The following is a 24,296-nucleotide window of genomic DNA, read 5'->3' as shown; positions in this document are numbered from 1 at the left end:
TCCTGCAGCCCGGGCCAGGAATGTCCAGAATGCCGCAGCCCTTCCCTGTGGGTGTTCCCTGCTCTCCAGTGCTCCCGGTCACACCTCCGGGCACAGAGTGAAGCGTGCCCGAAGCCAGGGCTGGGCAGCTTGGGCAGAGCTGTCCCTGTCCGCAGCGCTGCCAGCGGCCACTCTGCACCAGAACCTGCCACACCTCATTGTCCCCTCTCTGAGTTCTCGACTGAAATTGCATTATTGGCAATAACTCCTCCCCAAGAGTTTGCAGTATGTTTGCATCTTTAAGAAAAAAATAAATCCGAAACCATAAATCACTTATGTAAACTGCACCTAGGAGTGAAGCACTCTTTTAAACTCCACACTCAAACAGTTCATTAGCAAAATGGTTCACTAATACAACACTGATAAGGAACATTATGAGGAATTTTCCTACAAACAAGCAGAAAAAGTAAATACCTGTATGGAAGATCACATTCTACACCAGTATCTCTGGTCTCTATATTGGTCTTTTGTTGGTTTTCCATTAGGTAGTCCAGTTTATCTTGCAATTCTTTATTCTGGGAAACAGTAATTTTCATCACAAGTTTATTTTATTTATGGTAATTAAACAAGGAAATAAAATTGCACATTGCCCTTTCCCTAAAAGAAACAGTGTAAAAGTATGTATTGATAAAATAAAGGGATCCTTAATTCTGGAAAGAATATAAATTAAACCAACAGTTTTATTCAGAAGCTTCTGGCCTAAGTCATTATAAAACCATTAGCAAATTGTAAGTTAAGAAACTTAGAGGGAATATTGAGACTTTATTACACACACTCCTGACTGTATGACTGGTCATATGTTTAATTTCCATTTGAAGAACAGCAAATACATACAGTACATCCAGCTAGCACTAGATGACATTGGTTCAAATTTAATTTGGTTTCATAAAATAATCACAATAATGTAAACTTAAAATGTAATGCCTTACCTCACATTCTAAGAAAGAGATTTTGTCTAAAAGCTGTATTATAAATAATTCCTTTTCTTTTACTTTCTTCCTTAGCATTTCAATCTATGAAGAAAAACAAAGATATTTAGTCTGATGGGGATGGGAGAAAATTATCTAGGTATCAGAGGAAGAAAACATATTTAATATTATTGTTCAGAAACAATTGAATACCTGTAAGTATTCACAAACTGCTTTAATCCCTGGATTAGCTACCAAATTCAGTGGACTTTTACTAAAGTGAATTCATTTTACAGAACAGCTAAACTGAAATCAAGGAACACTCAGAACACATTCATTTTTTTCTGGCAGTCATTGCAAGAATGACCATTTCTGAATACTTTGGTCAAATTTTCCATGCATTCTCACCAGTCACTTTTTAACTCTGTGTATTAAAATCAAAGCTGTGAACAAACACTAACATCCCCATCACCAGGGTAAAATTTTTCAGCGTATCTGGAAACCAATGATTAATATAAATATTCCCATCCTGCTAAAGGAGAAGGATAAAACACTCAAGGCACAATAATGAAAACAATACTCTCCCAAAAATTTACTGCTAGAAATTATAAAATATTTAAACAAAAACATACAGAACTGTGAAAAAAAAAAAAAGAAGCAAAACAAATACACATATTGAACTGAAAAATGAAAAGCTGTAACACCAAGTGAACTTTAATCTAGTCTCCATGACTTTCAGGTATCACATGTCACTGACACAATGATCAGTTGTTACTTGGAAAAGCTAAAACATAAACACCATACAGTGTTTTCAGCTGAACAGTTACAGAATACAGGAGTGCTGTCATCATCCATCTTTCTCAAAATCAGGTCTTTCCTTTTTTTCCTCTTTTAAAGTCCATAGAAAAACTACCCATGTCATCTTGTAGCGTTTTCAGAAAATCTTAGAACATACCTCGAGCTTCATATTTTATCATAACTTTGTTTAATAGTAAGACTGAATTAAGTCAGTTATGTCTTCCCTGGTTCAGTCCTGCCAATAAACTCCACTTTAGAAAAGATAAACTGTTCTCTTAGGACTTTCAAGTGGTTCTTCTCTATTAATATTCTCCTACTATGCATATAAGGAAATATTACTAACACCAATAATCAGTGCCACACAAAGAAGCCCAAAGCCAAGCACAGCTGTGTGATCACACTGGCACACAGCCATTCTTGCTTGTTATTGAAAATAATCAACTCCATCAGCTGCCTAGGCTGGTTTTTACATCAAACACAAAATATTTCTGTTTCCAAATAAGTGATTAAACTATCTGTCATCCAAAAGCAAGACAACTCTTGTGTTTCACAGGCATTTACCTTAACTTATATTCATTTATGATAGAAAGACCTAAGATGTGAAATAAACTGACAGTAACCATTATGTTCACCAGTATCATGTACAAATAGATTTTGTGTAAGTTAAAATTCAAGTTCTGCTTATTTTTCACATTGGCTAGAGAAAGACAGCTCCCTAAGGATATTTTTGAATTATTTTATTAGAATAGTCTGAGGGCAAAGATGAGGTTAGAACCTTAAAATCTAACAGAGAATACAAAAAGGAAGACTTTGACAAACAGCTTCCTCCCCTTCCCAAACACAGAACTGAACTCCAAAGAGACATTTTGTATTTTGGTGAGGATGCTCCAGGGAGCAGCAGACTGAAGCATAGACAACAGTATCTCCAGGCTCTCTGTAACATGTTTACATGGTACCAGTCAGAACCCATTAAAACCATGCCTTTGCCCCAGAATTACACCAGATTTTTTAAATCCACCTTCTTTTCTGCAGAGAATATGCAGAATATCATCACATGCTCTGTGTCTCAGTCGAGCAGCCAGACAGAACAGTGTGGTTAGACCATGCAGGTTATTACAGAACGATCAGGCTGTGAATTGTGTAACCTATATAAAACCTTTTGGTGGGTCTTTAAACATTAGGAACTCAGACACAGCCACACATCCCAAATAGATTTCAGGAGAAATAAATGCAGCAGTGAGGCTGCATTTGAGGTGCTAAAATGAGAGGCTGTTTCAGCTCCAATGTCCTGCAGTCCTGCTCCCTGGACACAGCAGAGCCCTGTGAGGCCACTGCAGAAGGAAAGCAGGCTCAGAATGGAGCAGGAATTCTGCACCACCAAACACTTGGCCAAACAGCTACCTCAGCAGCTACTGCAGGCCAAGGGCTAAACAAGTGTCCTGACACAGATGACACATCCCAGCACAGTAATTTACTATAAAAATAAGTTTATTTACTGAATAAGGACTTGAGTACACATCATCTTATGCCATTAACATCAGGAACGAAAAAGCTGATTTGATTAATCCTTGAGAGGGTATGTCACAGGGAACCAGGAAAAACAGGAATAACTCTAAGAGATTATATTAATATATGAATATATTAATATATTATTATATTAAATTTTAAAACCCCACAAATCCACATATTGATAATTTCTTTGTTTCTAGCAGCTGCCTAAAGCAAGAGAACATCTAGCAGGTGTCAGAGCAATAGATTTTGACTTTGGGTTGAATACAAGATAAGGAGGAGAAGAGGAGAAGCAAGATGGGTCAAACACAGCACTCAACTCCAGGCCTGAGTGGTGGCCAGAACAGTCTGGTCAGAATGGTCAGAAACAAATCAGTGCAAGCCAAAGACTCTAGAATTCCATGGACTGACTCTTTTATTTAAGTAATTTCTGGACTGGCTTCAGGATAAAATTATCATCAAGATGTTCCTATGTTTTCTTTGGTCAATGCTCACAGTCTATAATCCACCTCATCCTTGCTGTGTCTGCAGGCTTCAAGAGTTTCTGCTCACTGAACTCAGCAACTTTATCCCAAGCCTGGCTTTTGCACAACTACCCTCTCAGATTTCTTCATCATTTTCTACAAGCACTATTCAGGTACATTCTTCAGGCTCTCTCTGCCAACCTTCTCCAGAAATGTCCAGACAGACTTTCCCTAGCCCTCAGTTCTTGACCTGACATTGTTAAGACTCCACATTTCTACCTGTATTTCTATAACCTTCCTGTCTACATTAAGCACTAAAACAAAACTAGCAACATACTTAGAAATATCAGTTACATTAATGAGCTGCTCATTCCTTTCAAAACAGTTCTGCTAACAGTACTAATGTGACTTTATCAACTCTGGACCACACAGTCACCCTTCTTCCTACCACTGCATTCTCTCTTACCTCCCCCAACCCATTGTATCCATTGCTCCTGCTTTCCCTTCTCCAGCTGGGAGACATCTGACTATTCCAAAGCTGGGAAGAGAAAAGCTACAAGGCCCAAGCTCCAGTTTGTAATTTATCTGGTGTGCCAGCAACTGAGGGGCATGCTGTGCTCTCAGCCCTTCAGCCACCCCTGGCACTTCCCTGCTGGGCAGAGAAGGGGCACCGAATCTCTCCCCATCCTGGCACAATCCATGAAGCTCCCTGCCAGTGGTGCTGGGTGTGCAGCTTGCATTTCATATACCCACTGCAATTTCCAATTATCTGAATCAGCATGCAAGGTCCAACATGGAATGTGAATCATCCTGAATTCATCCACTGACTCAGGATTAATATGGTCACAGACTTCTTTTTTAGATCTCTCATCCTTGTTTCTGCCCTGCTGCTGTCACCACCTCTATGCTTTTGTCTCCTTCAAGAAACTGGAAGTCATTTCTCAAACTGCCTCAATCTTCAGATTGTCATTTTATCTTGCTGCATCTCCCAGAAAATTCAATTCTTCTTGTCCATCCCATCGATGAAGATCTCTTTCTTTGTCATCTCTGCTCCTTATAGATTCTCCAAATACCAAACAATTGTCAGGGTACTTGAATGGGCTTTGTAAATACTAAACTTTGCTTCCCTAAGATGGAAAGTGAGATGAAAGAGTCAACAGCATTAAACTGATCTCATGGACAGAATACCTAAGAAGAACAGTCAAGAGAAGAGTTGGAGAACTGCAAGATCTAAAAGGAAGAGTCTGTAAAGAAATGCTGGATATGTGACTAATGGTATTAGAATGAAAAGTCAACAGAATTACAAAGCTATTAAAGCAGAAGGAAAAAGCATCTTGAGAGAAAAGTAAAATTGTTTTTAAATGTAGAGCCTTTATAAAGAAGGCCTGAAATAGGAAACTATTTTATTCTAAGTAACTCAGATACAGATTTGGAGGCATTAAACTATATAGTGATCTGCTCGATTGGAACAGATCCAGCTATTAGGTAAACTCAGTCACCATTTACCACTTAACAGTATTATCCATTAGTTTAAAATATTTACCAGCATATAGTTTTAATATATCTAAGTATCATTTTATGCAAGTATATCTATATTTTCCTTATTCATTCACCATTAATGTACTGAGCATCGGTAACACCAATACAGAGACATGAACAAATTAGTCAGAAATATGACTGCACAGGACAAACAGATGCTACACAGCATGCACAAAACAAGACAGACAAGACATTGCAACATACATCAGCCTGAGCTCGCAGAGGTAAGTGCTGTACAAGGAGAACAGGATTTTCCTCAGTCCTGTATTTCACTGGACCTTAACTGGTATTTATGAGAGGCTAGACAAGAGTTGAAACTTTTTCAGGGAGCATAATGCAGTGAATAGGAATGAGCACCTTTGCCTTTTAATCCTCCTTAAATCATGTGAACAACTTGTCCACTTAAACTTACACTTTTTGTATTTTAAACCTCACATTGCATTTACAAAAGAAGTAACTGACTGATTTAGGTTAATGCACCAATGTAGAGACCTTCCTAAATGAATGAGCTCCATGAACACATTATCCAGTGGTTGATGTCCATGTATTGCTAAAGCAGGGGCTGACATGTCCTAATGAGTTACAGACATTGGCTCATTGTCTGCACATCAACCCACCTCGTTAAGCATTACCTTAGTGATGGGCAAGTTTCTAATTTGTGACTTGGCCAGGCAATTCCCAGCTGAAAGTGCTGATGTTGTGCATATATAAACCCTCTCACCAAACACCAGCAGTGATTCTACTTCTGCCAACAGATAAGCATTGTACTGCTTGCTCAAGTCCACTGAGGAATGCCAAACACTTGTACTGGGGAGGGGGGGAGGAGGGTGTGGAAAGTTATTCATGTTCTGTCCTTTATCTTCTTCCTCCAAAATCCCAAGGTGTGTTTCTCTTTCTACATTTCCTGTTCTGCATTTTTGTTGTTTCATTTTTATGGCAGGTACTATGGAATGCAGATCTTGGTTAATAAAAGTTTGGCATCTGTTGTTGGTAATTCCATCTTCTCCTCCTTCTCCGTGGCTTCTCTTACACGACCTTGAAACTGTTCTTCCATATTAAAAGAGGGAAATTTCACTATATATCTGAAGTTGAAGTGTCTTGATACAGATGTTTTCAGATGTTTAAGTCTTTTTTGGAAAAATTTCTTCTTTTTATGCCCCATTTGTGCAATACAAAGTCTCTTCTGTATTTGGGATATCATTTGCTCATTAGCACTGTGTCCTTTCATGCAAGTATCCTCCCCGACAGAACAGGAGACAGCTTCTCCCTGGTGTCTGGTCACCATTTATTATCCAAGGAATCTGAGACTAAAGCTGGAGAACAGCTCATGGGCCATGACCTAGAGACAGTTCAATTCAGTCGTTAGGGGAATTTCATGTGAAATCTAAGTTCTGTAGATAATTTCTTGGCATGAGATCAAATATCCTTTTTTCTTCAGATCCCTTCAGAACAGCTTCCTATATCTGCATCAACCCCCTTGCCTAGCTTATAAAATGTAAATGCTAATTTCCTTCCCTCCTCTGCTTCTCAACAATGAAACAACATTACATATAAAATAAGCTTACTGGGCAATGAAATTGCAATCCATTTCAAAGTGAATTGCATAATTCTCAAAACTAAACCTCTCTCAAATCTCTCCAGGTTTGAAATTGAGATCAAGCCACAAAATAATTATATTGCTAATTTAAAATCTATGTTTTGTATTTGATTTATCTTACTTGAAAGTCTCGTTTCCTACAGTGGCACAGACAGGATGAACTGGCTGACCCATCAGATAGATACTTCGAAGAGAAGCTTTTACCCCTCTCACAGAACAAGAGCAATTTCAGCCCTGAAGGGAACAGTGTGGTAGCAGCTTCCCATGCCCTCCCGTGGTGCCTCTGTGCCTGCCCAGTCCCATCCCTGCAGGGAAACTCCTCAGTGGAAAGGCCTGAAGTCTCTGTGCCTCTGCCTTCCACTCGTGAGTCTCCCTGTAAATTCTTCCTCTCATCAAACAGTCTTTTACCAGGATTGCCTTTGCTCTACCTAGCCATACTTTAAGACATCTACAAAGGCCAGGGCTGAAAAAACTGAGCCTTGGGTGACCACTCGGGCCATCTGTGTCTCCTCACTTGGTTTTTGAAAGCCTGTGATGTAAAAATAGTATGAGAAAAGGGCTGGGTTTCTAAACACCTGCAAAATGCAAGTCCTGCACTTTTAACTGCCAGCACTGCATTTAAAGCGTACTACACTAAGCTGTGAACAAATAGATTTGTTTAACAAACAAGTTCAACACAGGGATAAATCTGTCAGCCATAAATCATCTGCAATCTCTCTCTAATGAGAACATGAGGCTTTAAGACCATGCAGGATAACTTTCTGCTCAGCTGGTGCACTAATGAGCAGCAATTTTTGCTCTCACAGAAAAGAATCCCTGTGAGGATGAAAAATGTGTGTGCATGAGAGCTAACACACAGAGGTGTTGAAGGTCACCAACTCCAGAAAATTTCCATCTTATTTCTCCCATTTATTTTTCTTCTGAAAGTAATTTTCTAGGCTTCTATTTAATTTATGACTGATTTGACTAGATCAAGTTGAAAAAGGTTTCTATTAATGCCTGAAATGGAAGGATTTCTTTTCAGAGGAAAAAAAATAGAAGCAAATATGTTTTTGCTAAGGAATGTGAGCACACTGAATTGTGAGTGTCCTCCTCTGCCTGGGCTCAATTCCCTAGATCACGTAATCATTGAATTCAATACCAATATGATGAGATCTGTAAAGAGGAAGGTGTTAATACTCTACCTCCATGGCCTCCTACATCTGATGCTTCTCTGCAGTATCCCCTTTCATGCCTAAGTCAGGACTGACCACCAGCTCCTAACACATTTTTAAATGCCATCAAAATAGCACCAGTGGTGTTAAGAGTTGCCTGCTGCATCACAAAACTCCATTCTAAAGCTTCTCTTTCACTTCCTCCTGGCTGCTTGCTGTTCTTTTACAGAATGCCCTGCATCTGTGATTTGCAAACGATCCGTCATCTTTCCCAGAAACGGCTTAAGAGCAATCTATTCCAATCTACTCCGTGATTTTTTTCAGCAGGAGATTCAGCTCAGTACTTGTCCAATTTTGACAGTTCTCCATATGAGTTTGAAGCAGTATATCTTGTTTGTTCAGCATCCCTTTGAAGTGATGTCCATTTCTCCAATTTCTCTGAATTGGAGATGGTAACAGCATACACATATGATTTACACTGGAAGAGTAAAGCCCTTATTTATACTTCAAACCTGTGTCCAATATATGAAGATTAATTGTAAACAAAGCTCATCCTGTAGTCAAGCAAGTTTAGGCTTTCTCACCTAGCAGCTCAAACAGTAGCCCTGTTTCAGCTTCAATTTCTGCTGATAATTTTAACTACTTCCTTTCCTTCCACTTCTCTCCTGAGTTTCCCAGGTCAGCCTGTTCTCACTCCATTGACTGCCACAGAGAAGCTAAGTGTTTCAGAAAGCAAGATTTCTAGCTTTTGAATTATTTGGTTATTCTTTCTCAATTATTTAAATGCAAGTTATCAATATGATTATAATACCCTCATAAACCCTAAGATGGCATGTTACTTTACAGATACCAGTAATGAAAATAGTGCAATGAGTAACAAGGCAGGTTTTCACTACACTTTTCTTGATATTCCTTGCCATTACATTCTGCAATCAGTTAAATTTAGTGTAGGGAGGATGTGTGTTTAAATATACCCTGATGAACATGTCTTCCGGGACTTAAATAGTAGTGCAATCTTCCCTATTTGCTCTAGCAGATATTTTTAGTGCTGCTGCTCACTAGTTTTCAACCTAACTTCAGAACAGACTCTTCAGATAGCATTCCTTTTCAATATTTTTGTTGCCAACTTTTCAGCTTCTATGGCATAGTTAATAAGTGTTTGCTTAAAATAAGCCAAAAAATACTTATCTAATATGAAGAAAAAACACAAAATCATGAAAAGCACCACATGCTTGGATAGTTGAGGACATACATATCTGCAATGTTTTTTCTCTTGCCCCATGGTGAACAGCTACTCTTCTCCACATTATTAAAACTGCTATTTTTAGGCCATTATTCAAGAGTCTAGTTTAAAACATGGCATGCCAACTATATTATGGATATTTTCTCAAACACAGTACAAACACAAGCAACAAATAGCACAAAATTAAGAAAGAAACAAACATTAAATGCCTGATGTATTTGGTACCACCTGACCTGATCAAACCTCTGGTACAGGAGTCTTTAGCTAGCTCACTAGTGAAAATATAGATGTAGCTACACAGGTGTTCATGCAGAAGGAAGCTGAATTAAAATAAAAATTAAAACACACAGGAACTAAAGGAAAGAGCAAAAGTATCTCCCCTATGGCTAGGTGGCAGTCAAGAGTGATAGAGGTTTAACTGAATCTGAAAAGCAGGCAGTTAGACAGCAGTTAGAAGCAGACATGTTTGACAATTAATAGTGACTTGGTCACCTAACATTCATTAAATAGGATAACCAGATGGTCTAGAAGGGCTTTCTGTGTATATCAAGGCACCAGGAGAGATACATTACAAGCATTACAAGTAATTAGCAAGCTAAACTTACCCATTAAATCTAATATTAATGAAATGATAATCATTGGCTCAAGCTTTCTATGCGGTTTTATTCCAGAACAAAAGATAGAGCTGAAAGGACTTGTTATACCAATGCAGCCCACTAGAGGTCAAGTTACAACCAGAAGTTTAAAATATATTTAGTAATAAAGGGCAAAATTTAGGCCACCATCCTCATGTATTACTAGATTCATTCAGGGTGCCACATATATCACAAATCCTTCAGAAAAAACTCTGGTGTACAGAGATACAAAGCAGATTAAATAATTGTTCCCATAATCCATTAATTAGATGGATTGGATTACTGGACTGGATAAACTTTCTTTATTAAAATGCCATGGTATGAAGACTGTAAGTTCTGTTTTAGACCAGCTAGGATGCTTAAAAACAGTGATAATGGTGAACTAAACTAAAACCAAAACCTCAAGATATGTCTGATACAACAGAAGAACTTTAATCCCTCTGTGTAAAATACACTAGCATCACACATGTGATCATACAGAAGGGCTGCATCAGAATCTTATAAAACAAAGCATATGTAAATACATATAAATACAAATGCAGAAAGAATGCCTTAGATTTGAGTGGTTTCTAAACATTTGATATCTTGCGTGTATGATGTCCAGATACAAATTAAAGGTATCTCATGAACACCCATCATCTGTGCAGTAGGAGGCTTGTCTAATAGAGCTGTCAGCTTTGTAAAGCTCCAATTTAAACTTATCTATTTCCCATGACATTCTTCCCACTTGGACAAACAGAAATGTTTGCAATTACAGCCTTCTGACCACAGAACAGTTTCCTGACACACAGGTAGCCTGTAACCTAAAGCATTTATCCTAAGCAAAATTCCACTTAAAATTTTACAGGAAATGGCAGCAGCTAAGACAATGTCCCCAGACCAGGGTAAGAAGAGATGAGCAGTGAGAACCTGTGCTTGCTCACCTATTTCTGTGAGGAATCATATTAAACAAACAAAAGAACCCAAGCAAAATCTCCCAAAACCAGAAGAACAAAGCAATAAACTCAGCTTTTGCCTTCCACTTCTGTACAGGAAGGAGACCATTAATGACTAGAGTGCATCATATCAGAGGTACCCTCTGAGCTGGAAGTTGTGTTGCATTTCCTGAACACCCATGAAGAGGTACAGAACTAGTGTCAGCCTAAAGATCACAGTATATAACCCACAGCCACTGCAATAAACTGCTTTCATCTACTCTTTCTGCTTCACTGGCTCCAGATGCTTCACTCAACTTCCACTGCAACAAAGGTGGCAGAAAGCAACTACACAAAGAACACAGTTCTCTTTGGATTATGTACTAAAAGAATCAGTGTTCCCCAAAGACTCTGAGTTGTTTTACTACATCTCACCTCCTCAACCATATGCTTGACTTTCTTCTGCTGGCAGTGGACCATGTCATCCAGATGCTTGATCCGCTCTCTCAGGCTGGCTGCTACCTCCTCCAAATGCTGTGACCTGGCAAAACATGCAAAGGATCAGGCCTGTAAGTGGGGAGCTATGCAGTATAAGCAGAACAAGAACAACCCCCACAGTCCACCATTAATCAGGACAGGCAGGTCAAATTGCCCTGACAGATGTCAAATTGTCCAAAGTACATTTTAATGTGATCTTAGTCCAAGTGGCTGTCTCCACCCAAGTTATCTCACCTTTGTCTTGCATACTGACATGCTTACTCAGAGCCCGAAGTGCTGACAATTAAACAATGTGACAAAACTCATCTCAAGGTGTGTTTCCCTTTAGTGAAAGGTTTTTACACAACTAGATCTTTAGCTTCAGAGAGACATATTTAGGCTGACTTACTACTACCTGCAAATATTTTGGAAATGTATGCTAAACAAAAGCCAGGAAGCAGGTCTGCTTTCAAAACTGTCTTACTGCAGGGGAGCCTGGAGTCAAGAATTTGGCAGAGCTGCCAACAGCAGCAGAATGCTAACTGGAATAGTATTAACTCCTCAGCAGTCAGCAGGAATGCTGTGAATGGTTTAAATTTGTCCATACAACTCTTCAGATAGATTCTGCATTTCTTCAAATGTGTTTAATACAGAAAGTGAACTCCCACAGAACTCCTGCCACAAGCTGGTTTGGCAGCTTGTCAGAAAAGTAGCTGAAGAATATGCAAGGAAACTGGAGTGAAGCTTTTTCATAAGTTTTTGTCTCTTTGGCCATGGGAGTCTCCATTTTTATCTGAATGTCCAATTCTTAAAATTTGTCAAAGAAAGCAATTTCTCGCTTACAAAATAAACTGCTGTACTCCCAGATTCAGGACTGGACAGAATTTGAGAATGGAGGAGGGGAATCAAAAACAAAAAGGCTTTTTTCATCTTGGTCTGTGCACAGCAGAAAAAAAACTGTTAAAGCTGCAAATAGAAAAACCATTCTAAGACAAAGCAGCAGATGGCAAACTGTAGGACGTGATTCCAGTGAATGACTGAATTGTATCCTGTTTCCCCCAAAAGAGTCTCTATTAACAGTGAAGTACTCTGCAGAAATATAACAGCAGCACTTTGACAAGGACTCAAAAAATTCAAAGCATTGCTGCAGGTTTTTCAGTTGTGTGTATTAACATCTCATAAAACTTTAATTTATATTTTAATTGCAATTCTAGCACATATTTTGTATCTCGTTGGAAAAGTCAGAATCTTAAGCATTGATAGCAATGGAGAAATGGAACAGACATCCTTCCTAAGGTGGAGCTTGAGTGTCTGATAAGGTACAGATAGGTAAAGACAATTTAAGAATAAACCAGCATCATCTAAACACAGATTCATTGCTTGCATGGCATAGATTGCAACTGTGAGCTTGCCTGCATTGCACAAATTCCTGCCTGAACATTGCCTTTACCCTTTTACTGCAGCATAACTTTTCACACTGGAAAGGATTCACTGAAGCAAGAAGTGTCTGTGTTATTCAGAGGTAAAGGAAAACAGCAATTATCTTTCATCTCCATATTCTATGTTGTATGTGAGCGACATCTGTTCATTTGAAGTTATTATTTTAACAGGCTGCTGTGAAAAGCCATTCTTACTCTGAAACCAGAGAAGCTGGTCAAAGATCAATACAAGGCACTGAGAAGCTCTCAGCAGGGACCTCCTTTCATGTTTATGCTTCCCAAAGAACAGCAGGAAGCCCAAAACCTTAAAACTTAATTTCTGGGTGCCACAGAACTGTAAGTAGTAATCAAGCACTGTTATTCAGTCTCTGGTTATAATTCATCTTTACCCACTGAAGCAGTGTCATATAAACCTTTGAGTTTAGGTAGTGAAAGTATTCATAGTCAGGATCATACTCTTCTGAATTTGGGAATGCTTGTTTAAGAAAAATGCAAGCTATAGATATGTCACAGCTTGTTCCACCTACAAAGGACTTCGCACATTTGCAAACAACTTTTCAGAAAAGATGCATGAAGGTGGTCATTCTTGCAAAAAATAATTGTCTTGATATTTTATATGTCAATAAACCTACATTCAGATGGACAATCCCTACCCTCTACCACACTGCAGTTTTAAAGTTAGAAAAGGCAAATTGAGATGTCTACAAAAACAAAAAAACCACATTTCCTAGTAGAAGTTCCACAGGCAAGTTATATCTCACCTTTCACTGTCAGAGTTGTTTTCAGATTTTGCTCCAGATATTTGTAGTTCATTTAATTCAAGTTGTTTTTTCAGCTGATGACGTTCCTAAACAAGAAAAGTTATCATTCAGTTCTCCATGTATAAAAGTGTAAAGGCTTCACAAAGCATATTTCATTGCAATTCAAAACATCATTTGTGAAATTAAAATAGAAGCTGATTAAACAAAATTCATGTATTTCCTATAGCCAAAGAGGACAGAATACATAATAATAAAATCAACTTCCCAGCTATGCATGGAAACAAGATCAGTTTTCAATTTCCTATATGAAGATGTACGGCTGTACTTGAAACTGATTTTTTTTCAATAAAAAGATGAGTCATCAAAATCTTTAACTACATAAAGTCAAATTGTCCACATTATTACTCAAAAAAATCTCCCAATCCAAGGCTGAGCTAAAAGCTACTGCTGCATTTTCTTCCCCCAGAGTATTCCTGTTTATTTTTAAGTGCCCCACCAGCACAGTGCTTGCGAAGATCTGTGAGGACTTAGGGTCTGAGTCAAAAAAGTTAACAGGGAAGTGTAAGTGTGTTATCCACCTTGAGGGCAATTTAAGAGGCATTCAGCCTCACTGGGTGAGGATGAGCCAGGTAAGAGCAGATTAAAGAACTAAAGTAAAGGAACTCCTCTGTACTTGTGAACTGTACTGCAATCCTACATTCACTGCATAATACTTAAAAGCTGTAGGCTGAAGCCCAGATGAAGTTAATGGAGCCACTAGAGGGGCTATTATTAGGTTGAGTAATTTCTCAGTGTAATCATTAATTCTACAAATGGATTTGCAAGCATTAGACAAAAGGGACTCAGTGCACATTAGACTAACCACTCAAGCCAAAAAGACTGGCTTATAAAAATCTATTTCTCAGTAGATACTGACATTTAATATGTACGACAATAAAGTGAAATTAGTGAAAAAAACCCATTTCATTGGAAAGAGCAGAGGATTGTACTCCCTCCCCTGACTAAAACACTCTCTGCTCCTGTATCAGAGTATCAGAGATAGTGAGGCATGAATCTTTAAAGATGAGTTGCCTGCTATTGAATGAAATGAGAAATGCCAAAGTACATCCAAGACCATTTCACAGTCACTGCAGCCAAGGCTGCCCTTGAGCTTCACATTCCCCAGGAGCTCCTCCTTGGTGAGAACAAGGCCCAGAACAGCACCTCTCCTCACTGGCTCCTGTATCAACTGGAGAAGGAAGTTATCATCAACACATTCCAGGAACCTGGATTGCTTATGCTCTGCTGTTTTGTCCCTCCAAATGATGTCAGGGTGGTTGAAAATCCCCATGAGGACCAGGGCTTGTGAACAAGAGGCTGCTCCCATTGTCTGTAAAGGGCCTCTTCCTTTCAGTCTTCCTAGCTGGGTAGCCCCTCACTCTGATGTCACCTGTCCCTGCCCTCCCTTTAATCCTGACCCTGTAGGTTCTTCATCAGCTTCTTACCCATCCCTGGACAGAGCTCTGTGCACTCTATGGACCTACCACAGCAACATTTCTAAGAGACTCTGGGATATTTATGATTATTACTTGATTAGGCTTAAGACACCTTGCACACTGAAGAGACACTGAATGGTTTTTAAATTCTCTCTTTAAAATAATGGTTCATTTCCTAAATAAATGCTGTCCTGTAAGGACTACCAAGAAGAGAAACCACCTCCTCAACACAGGGTCTCTATGGCAGTCCAGGTGCATTTACTGATATAAATACTAAGATGCAAACAGCTCAGTATGCCACTGAACAGGGAGCTGAGCAGCAGAACAGTAACATCTGGAGTTTCCTCCATGCACTGGGTGCATTTCCTGTCAAGGCAGCAGTCAGCTCTCCTACCTCTTCCATGCGTTCAATCAGCCGGTCCAGCTCACCAATTCTCTGGTCTTTCTCCTGTATGCTTGTTTCTGTAATCTGCATCTTCTTGTTTGCCTCTTCAATAGCCTTCAGAAGCCGATTTGTTTCCTCCTAAACAACATTTACAGTCACATTAGCATCTATGGTATTAATGAGGAATATTTCTTCTTTTCGGATCTAGGGCAAGGCTAACAGCTCTTAAAGAGCTCAAAGCTTTTCACTACACCTGCTCAGAAATCTGCAAGAGTTATGACCCTGAGAGTGAATTATACAGAGCAAAAGATTAGGCGTACTTTGAAATACACAGGAATTAGTAAAGCATCATTATGACAATCCACGAGAAACTTTTACCCATTTCTTAGATAGCTGATTTCCCTTCCCTTTTCCCGAGGATGCTGTTGAATAACAGCATGAGAAAAACATGCTGCTCCAAAAGACAGCTTTCTAAACACCATAGCTGGCCATGTTCAGCTTTGTACTTTCCTTACATGTAAAGCAATATGAATAAAAAGGAGCATCTATCTTCAATCTCCATCATTATCTGACTCTATAATTTAAAAAAATGCAACAACTGACTGCTCATAGAAAGGTTTAACTTGGGGGTGGAGGGGAATTGGGGTACAGGAGAGTTCTTGCTCCAGTAGCATCCAGTGCAGTTGTTCCCTTTCTCCTTAAAATGTCACTTGTTAAAATTGGACATTATGTTTTCCTTTTTTAGAGAATCAAAAGTTAAAAAAGCCTACTTACCCTATTTCAGATTTTGAAATCTAGATTATCATTGATATTATTACGTTTGAATAAATATTTTTCTTAGTCCTACAACCCCAAATGTTTGTAAAGTTTAGTAACTATGGCACAACTAATCCCAGAGACAGGAGTGAAGGAACTTGCATAGACTGTGGAGTATGAAGCAATTGAGAAACAACATCCAAGCTAAGCACTGCTCTTACAGACTGGCTCTACATACCAGGAGCATTTCTTTCTCAGCTTTGTGTTTCTGTTCCTCCTCTCGCATTTTTTCCTCATACTGACTATACAGCTTTCTGGTCATCTCTCTCATGACTTCAGCATTGGCTTCCTGTGATGATTCCACCTACGAGAGAGGAAGGTTGCCCCATCAGTAAGTACAGTATTGCTGGCAGCAGGAGAAAGAGAGTTCACATGATGAGAAAATAAGAGTTTGAGATTAAGCTCCTCCTTCTTATAAATCTGACATTGAAAAAGTAGATTTCCATTTGCATCAAGACCATTTACAGCATTCTGCCAGAATTCACATAATTTGAATCTGTAGAAGTTACTGTTCCATGAAGTTCCATGTTGTCTGAAATTAGCTCATTTAGTCACTGCTGATCCAAGATCAGGCCATGCCTCTTTGCTGAACCATTCCATAACAGCCTCCAAGTCACTTGGTTTGTTTCCCCATTGAAATGATATTGTCTGCCCCCATTCTACTGAAGCATGGACTAGACTCAACTCCTCTTTCTAAATGACCATGAACACTCAAAGCAATACTTTATTGCAGTACCTTCCCTGCAATCAAACCAAAAGTTAAAATTCTCAGGTGTGTGAAAGGGTTAATTTTTAACAACAGAACCAGAAACTTTACTAGAACTATGGGGAAGAGGGCAGAATGTCATCCAGAGACAGGATTTCCTGTGTTGGCTGAAAACACTGACTTAACCACACCCTCAGTAATTAAACACCAGATAGGATCTTCATACTTAGGTCCATCTACTATGTAAACCACAATAAAAGTGAAGTAAAACAGCTAGTACAGAACTTAGTTCTCCTCCTAGAGATGCTGTGAATCAGCCAAGGTTACAGTGAAATGCTATGGGTGCTACAAAAGTGACAGGAAGAGGACACTGATCACCACACAACAGAGCTACAAAATACAGAGTTTTGATGATTAAGGTTTTGGGTTGGATTTTTTTTTTCTATTTCAGGGACCAAAAGGTTTAGTAAACCCTTGGGTACATCTTGCATGGCAGAAACAAGCTTGTTTAATACCCTGTAGAAAAACAACAGTGTGTTTCATTCTTTGAAAAGGGACAAGCCCTGAAGGACTCCACTTGTACTGCAGTTGTCCCCTCTGTCATCTCACCTAGGCCAACCCTGGGGCACAGGTAGTGACCTGCACTTCATGAGAGGGTGTGGAGTTAAATGAACCTTCCACATTTCAGGAAGCCTGAAAGAATTGTATCATTTAGAGAAAGCCAATCATCAAACCCCAGATTCTTTCAGATACACTGAACTGGAACAGGATCTCTGGCCTTTTATCTCCATCATTCCCTCCCTTACACCTTGAGCAATGAGGACAGTAAAAACAAGCATAAAAAAAGTGGATGTATCAGGGCATCTGTTATAATACACTTAAGCAGCATCTCCACTCTAAGTTATTACAGATTTATGAATAAACCAAACCTCTTTAATAAGCCCCACAGGTGTGTTCTCCACCCAGACTGTAATCATGGTACACAGTAGTTACTGCTTTTCAACACTAACCTCCCAGATGCCACACCATCCCCTTACATTCATTCCTGGAACTAATTCCCAGAACTCTTGGCACATTTTGAGACACATTTTTATATTTAACTGCCAAAGACAGTAATGATGTATATTATTCACTAACTTGGTACTAAACCTGAAAGTGTGAGGCCAAAATTTACACTTTTGCTTTGTAAATGCAGGGCATGTATTCTGCAGAGCTTGACATGCTTGAAGATAAACAAATCCTTATGCATTCAGTTGAACTGAGACTTAAGCTGCAGTTCCTTGCCCTTAGAAGCAGACATACCTTTCCCTGACTTGCTGGGACATGTCCTTAATATTATAATGAAGCCCAAATTTCTGTTTTAAATCTTAATTGCACCATCTTTGCGTCTGTTACTTTTTTATTTCCTGCTGACAACAACAGGTGCAAAATACAGCTACTTTTACAGCCTGTAGAGCTTCACTGTGAGAGGAAAGCAGAACATGAAATGCACTTGTTAAACCATTTATCATTAAACATGAGTGCTAGTCACTAGCAAAACAGCCAGAAAGAAACACCTTCTCTCACAAGATCAAACATGAATGTAGCTACAGTCACCTTAATTTCAGAAACTTTATCAAAAATAGAAACAAATTTTTCAAAATTTGACGAATTCTGATGTAGTGCTATATCCCAATTGGTCTACTTTGAGCAAAACAGAGACAAAGGTTTCCAGCAGGGAGAGGGTGTTGTTTGTTTTATTTGGGTTTTTGTAGGCTTGGTTTTTTTGAGATTAAAGGAATACATTTGGCTGATGAGGGGAAAACATGGTCAAGCTTTCTGTCATATTAAACCTTGCAGTTTGTGCTTTATTCCCTTGCATTTCTCTGAAATAATAGCTTAATTCTCTCTTGAAGATGCTCGCTGTTACCTGCTGACCACATGCTCACAAGACTTAACAGACTACCTATTAAAAATGGTGCAATACCAAAGAAACTCAACACCAAGAAATTCAGGTAGCAATGTGCAGAGTTGTAATATTCTTTCACTTAATAATTATGGACACTAATAAAATTTTCACCTGCCAACATCTCTGACTCTTATGTTACATCCCAAGTTATGGGAAGACTGCCTGTCGCCAGCTGAGATTCTTTGTTATTAAACCAGTATTGATTCACAGGAACAAGGGAGCTCGAGGGCATGACAAGGGCATGAAGGATGAAGAACCCTTTACAGATAAGGCCAAGGAATTTATTTTAAATCCACCTAATGCCCTTACTGTGCAGTATTTTTAGGGGAGTTTGTATACCTCACCTTTAACTTCAGTAACTGATTTTCAATTTGTGCCGTTTCCAGTTGCTTTTGCTTCTCTCTCAGCTTTTCCATAGATTGCTCATGTGTATGTTTTAAATTCCTTATTTGTTCCCTTATGTCTGTGTTCTCCAATGTAACATCCACTAGAGTTTTCTAGAAGAAAGAGGCAAAGCACATATTAAAAATCAGAAACCATTTGATGAATTAATTGAAATGAAAAATATAGGCAAGATATTATGAAACAGCACATTTGAAGAGCTTTCTGACATATTAATGCAGAGTGAACAGTTTTGCAAGTTTTAACATTTAAAATTATGGCTTTTGTTTTTGCTAGAAGGTGTTTCTGTGAGGAGCATACTCAGTGAAATCAAGCGCTGGAACACTATTTAAAAAAAAAAAAAGGGAACATGGATACATTTCAGCATGAATAATCTTCCCTTCTCTCTGAGGGCCATGCCATACATACAAAATGCAGTGAACTGAAAACATGAAAGTAATGTACAAGAGCATAACATTCTTGTTACATACAAGAAAGCAGGGACGTTAAGTTGTTCAGCTCAGATACATGGGAATTTAGAAGTCTTTAAAAATTAAAATTCATTCCCACGTCATCCCTCCCCCTGCATCTCACAGGTATGTAAAATCTCACAAGTGTCTGGCACCCAAACATGCCACTTCATTTCTGTTACCAGCTGAAGGCAGAACTAAGTCAGGAGATGCACCATTTTGCACTATACAGACCAAATCACATTTTCACCTTAGATCCTTCACAGAGCCATGATTTGTGGTATTAGTCTGCTGCATATCAGTATCTCATTATTGCACATTATTTTTAATTTTTTTAAAAACAAGAACTTCTGGAATGTTTTTCTTTGTTTCCTAAATTAGGTGCTTTAGATATCCAAGACAGGACTTCATGGTGTTCTTAGTGTTAGAATCTGTATCTGTCATCCATGTTTTCTGTATGCTTTGAAATCCAAGTTAGCAAAGGCAGCTGTGAGCTGGGAAGCAGCTGTGAAGATGTACCTGCAAGTCTATTGATGCTGATGTCAAGGAGCTGTTCATTTCGCTAAAGCTATCTAAGGCTGCAGCCTGCACTCGCACATGATTCTCTAAGGATTCCTGATGAGCATTTGTCACCTGAGCAGGAAAAAAGAAAAAAGTTTTATATAGTTTATGATCAAGTTTACCTATTCTTTCCAAGAGAGCTACAGAAGAAAAAGATGCCACGGTCGTTTTCACAGTACTAGGATGCTTAAAATATTCAGGCCTCAAAGTATATTCTTACAAACAAACAAACAAAACTTAAAATCCGAATAATCTAACAGAAATAAGGCATGAGTATCTAAGTTTATTGTCTGCAATCACTGTATAAGCTGTTCTTTTTGAAAGGACAAGAGGACAATTGGCAGCTGTCTATTCAGACAGATTATATACACAGAGTGGGCAGATTGTAAAAATTCAGAGTGTAAAGCAGAAGAATGCAAGAAATAAGGAAATCTAGAACTGTGAATTGTAGAAGAGCCTTAATTAAGAAGGAACTGACTAATCAGGTACATAGAGAAGCAACATCAAGAAGACACAAGGATGAAACAGTACAAAGCAGGAAGGGGAAGCCAGAGGGCTTTGTTGTGTTAAAATTAGTCATTTTTGATAGGTACTCACACACATGCTTAAAAACTGAGAGGGGAGAGGGGGAAGACACAAAATTACATCATTCAAGAAGAGACCAAAACTCAAACAGTGTAAACAATTGTGAATGATTCAATAATAAAGAGGAAAAGAGTGTTACTAATGAAAGCCAGCCAGCTCACATTCTTAGATGGACCAGATTTGCTTCTTGATAAAAAGAGAAGAACACCAGGGACTGATACAGGGGACAAGTGTGCAGTAACCAAGCCATACACAGACTAGGTCAGCATAGGGAGTAGAGGCCAAATAGTCACTGTTAATCTTCCATAAATGCGTGCTCATGTAAAACAAACGAAAGCAGAAATGCTTTGGATGGATTAAGAAAGTTACAAGGGAAGAACTTGTGAGAAGAAGCACAGGGCAGGATACTGGAAGAGCAAATTTCAAACAAACTTTATGAACAAAAAGTTGTTCTGGAAATTGGAAAGATAAAAGCACAGTGATTGAAATCTGAAGCAAAGAGTATAGAAAGGATTTTAAACAGGATTCGGAAATAGCACAAAAGACAACAGTCATGTAAAACCAAAATCAGCTCCCAAATAACCAACCAAACAAAAAGCTCACATTATTAGGAAGAACAACACTTGTGCTTCTTTCAGGCAGTCTAGAGTACTAAAAAAAGGGAAGGATGTCTCCTAATGTGCCATTTATGTCAGAAGGAAGCTTCATGAACTGCTAATTTGCTGGAGAACTAGATATTCTGTCAGAGCTGGTCAGAAACCCTTAATTAAAGAAGAATTTCTGACTCATGCAGGATTTCTACTGGTCTGACAGAAGTTCTGGAAGTGCAGGATATCATCACTGCTATTCAGTAAAGATCAGCAGCAAAGACAAGAAAGCTGCACCTGAATCAGCATTTACCACGTGCATGCTGGGTGGAGAGAGTCTTGTTGGCAGCATTGTGACTATTTAACAGTTTGCAGAAATTGAGTTTTTTCTCTCTCTTCCTCTCAAGTCAGGGAGATTTTTTTTTTCCTATTTTTTGAGACCAGTTGCACAGAATGAAAGTAGCAGTTTATAGCAAGTTCTGATTTTTGTACCTAATACAGCATGCAGGGAACTGACAGCCTCCAAATGAGGATGGCAGAAGGGTACAAGCCCCAGTCCCTTGAAATCAGAATACTTTTAATCGCCAAAGCTACCTCTGAATCAGGGCTGTGAAAATCAATGCTGAATATAAATTCAAAGCACGTTTTCAGGGGGATTTTTTGGATCAAACAACTTAGCAGTTTAATATGAAGGCTATTTACAGAGTGCAACAGCTTTTATTGCTAAAGCAGCATATCAGAAGAAAGACGGGTCATTGAATGACCATTGAAATGTTCCATTAAAAACCAAAAGGTAAGTCATTTTTAGCACTTTAATACCAACAAATATTGCTGCTTCTTTTACTTAGTGTTTAAACAACAGAGTCAGTAAAACAGAGCAAAGTGTTGAAATAACTCCAAGTTATCAGTTTTTCCTAATTATCAATTTTATTTGATTCACCTGCAAGCTGTTACATCCATCTCCATTAATTACCAATACACACTGGCAATGGTATCAAAATCATTCTTTTATTTCCAAGAATTTCCAGCCAGTTAGTAATTTCATATGAAAAAGCATCCCTGTCCTGCTTTACCTTCCTGGATGGAAAAATAAATAACAAAAGAAAACTACAGATGTCACATAAACCAGTGAATTGGAGTGGTTTGGGCGATTAGTTCTGTTCTGCTAAAGCAAAAGAAAAGTTTCTAGATAACACTGGGACAGTTTTTCCCATATGCTTTCCCTGTAAATGAATGGGTACTTACTTTCAGTTCATTTGTAAGCTGCTGTATTTTTCGTTTCATTTCATCATATTCACCATACATTTTCTTTCTTACTTTTTCCAGAGTTGCTCTCACCTGGTGTCAGAAAAATCAAATGCCTTTATCAAAATCTTGGATTATACTGTTCATATAGTATAACGTGTAGGACATGATTTTTTTTTCTATGTTTTTCTTACTTTCTGTAATTTCCATTGTTAATCTACCACTGCATAACACCAATTTATTCTCAAGAAAAAGACAAAAACTTAAGTCTCAAGACTTGTTTTCATAGGGATGATACAAATAACTGTCACTATGAGTAGTTCCAAACCTCTCTGTATATGCTTAAACACTTGTAAATTAATAATTTAGATAAATTAATTTCAATTAAATATCCATAAGTCATTCTAACCTGATTACTAAATGTCTTAAAAGTAATTTGATCATATATTGTTTTATTTCTGAAAAAGGCATGGACTTAGTGTACCTCCATACTTTTAAAAGTGGTTGGTTTCCCCTGGGTATCCTTTGCAGATAAACACTTTTAATTTCAGTCTTTTAGACTTGTATCGAACTAAACAACAAACTAGCTTACATTTACCAATGCAATTTCAAATCTGAAGAATGGAGAACTCAATTTGATTTCAAGAACTACGGATGCAAATTATTCTTTGCCTTTCTAAGAAAAAAAAACACTCAAAAACCCCACAAGTTGGCCTCCAGTTTGGCTTTACATGCCATTGCAGTCATGTTTGCCTACAGCTTACATAATTCAATCTCTTTTTTTTCTCTTCCTCACCTCTACCAAGCACAGGCTGATTGCAGATCATTTAGGTCAGTGAGTTTACTGTGTCTGCACAGTGGGGTGAGGGCAAAACTTCAGCAGGAGATGTTTTTAGCAGCTGTGCATAGAATCCCCCCCCCCTGCCTCCCAGAAAGAGGGGCACTGGGCACCAGAGCTATGCAGGGAGTGCTCCCTACCCACGGGCTCCCTTTGGGGTGGGGAAGAGGGGAGGGAGCAGATTCCTGCCCCGCACCTCAGGAAAGCAGCGCTCGCCCTGTGCCTCCCCACGCACAAGCACAGGCACACACCCTCCTGCAAGATGCAAATTTGACTCAGGCAGAGGAAGCTGTCAGCAGCTCTGACATGGCCCATCATTTTTGGTCTATCTGAGTCAGCAAATACATGGCACAAGCTGAGGACTCTTGTGTAAAACTCTGCTTTTAAAGACAACACTACTCTAGCAGACCAAAGACCACAAAGGCTTCCAGAAGATGAAGAGCAATGTCTCCTCCCCTGTCTTTCCCACTTCTTCCTGAAACCATCAGTACCCTGAACGCACAAGCAAGACATGTAGTTCACCTGGTGTGCTGTGTCCCTCCATAAAGGACAGACAAGGGCAGGGAGATGGTCCCAGCCCAAGCAATCCCCAGGTACCACAGACAGTGCAGTTTGGGGAGCTGGCGCTGCTGTGTGCCAATTCACCTGTCCCTTGACACCACCCCAGCAGGGCACAGAAAATACCTAGGCAGGAAAACAGCAGCCAAGGCAGCTTGTGTGCCTCGGCAGCACCACAGCACTGACAGACCCTGCCGGTCCTTCACCTCAGCAACACTGGGAGCCGGCAAACTGGGAGTAGCCAGGGAGAGAAGCAAGTGCTGA

The 24,296-nt window shown here is 39.0% G+C and overlaps 1 protein-coding gene across 4 annotated transcripts in view; it reads right to left on the bottom strand.

Moving 5' to 3' along the window:
- The window catches only part of MYZAP (myocardial zonula adherens protein), a 53,046-nt gene that overhangs the window by 12,856 nt on the left and 15,894 nt on the right, over window positions 1-24,296 (bottom strand). For all 4 annotated transcript variants that reach the window (XM_077185257.1, XM_054642020.2, XM_077185259.1 and 1 more), the window contains exons 4-12: window positions 22,637-22,729; window positions 20,178-20,291; window positions 19,152-19,304; window positions 16,332-16,457; window positions 15,347-15,475; window positions 13,478-13,563; window positions 11,236-11,341; window positions 969-1,052; window positions 454-554 (exon numbers count right to left, since the gene is read on the bottom strand). In XM_077185257.1, coding sequence (XP_077041372.1) covers window positions 454-554; window positions 969-1,052; window positions 11,236-11,341; window positions 13,478-13,563; window positions 15,347-15,475; window positions 16,332-16,457; window positions 19,152-19,304; window positions 20,178-20,291; window positions 22,637-22,729 — 992 coding nt within the window. The remainder of the gene's footprint in view (window positions 1-453; window positions 555-968; window positions 1,053-11,235; window positions 11,342-13,477; window positions 13,564-15,346; window positions 15,476-16,331; window positions 16,458-19,151; window positions 19,305-20,177; window positions 20,292-22,636; window positions 22,730-24,296) is intronic.

The sequence above is a fragment of the Agelaius phoeniceus genome, chromosome 13, assembly GCF_051311805.1.
Source record: "Agelaius phoeniceus isolate bAgePho1 chromosome 13, bAgePho1.hap1, whole genome shotgun sequence".
Classification (NCBI taxonomy): domain Eukaryota; kingdom Metazoa; phylum Chordata; class Aves; order Passeriformes; family Icteridae; genus Agelaius; species Agelaius phoeniceus.
Note: the sequence above shows the minus strand (reverse complement) of the source record. Positions and strands in the feature narration are given on the sequence as shown.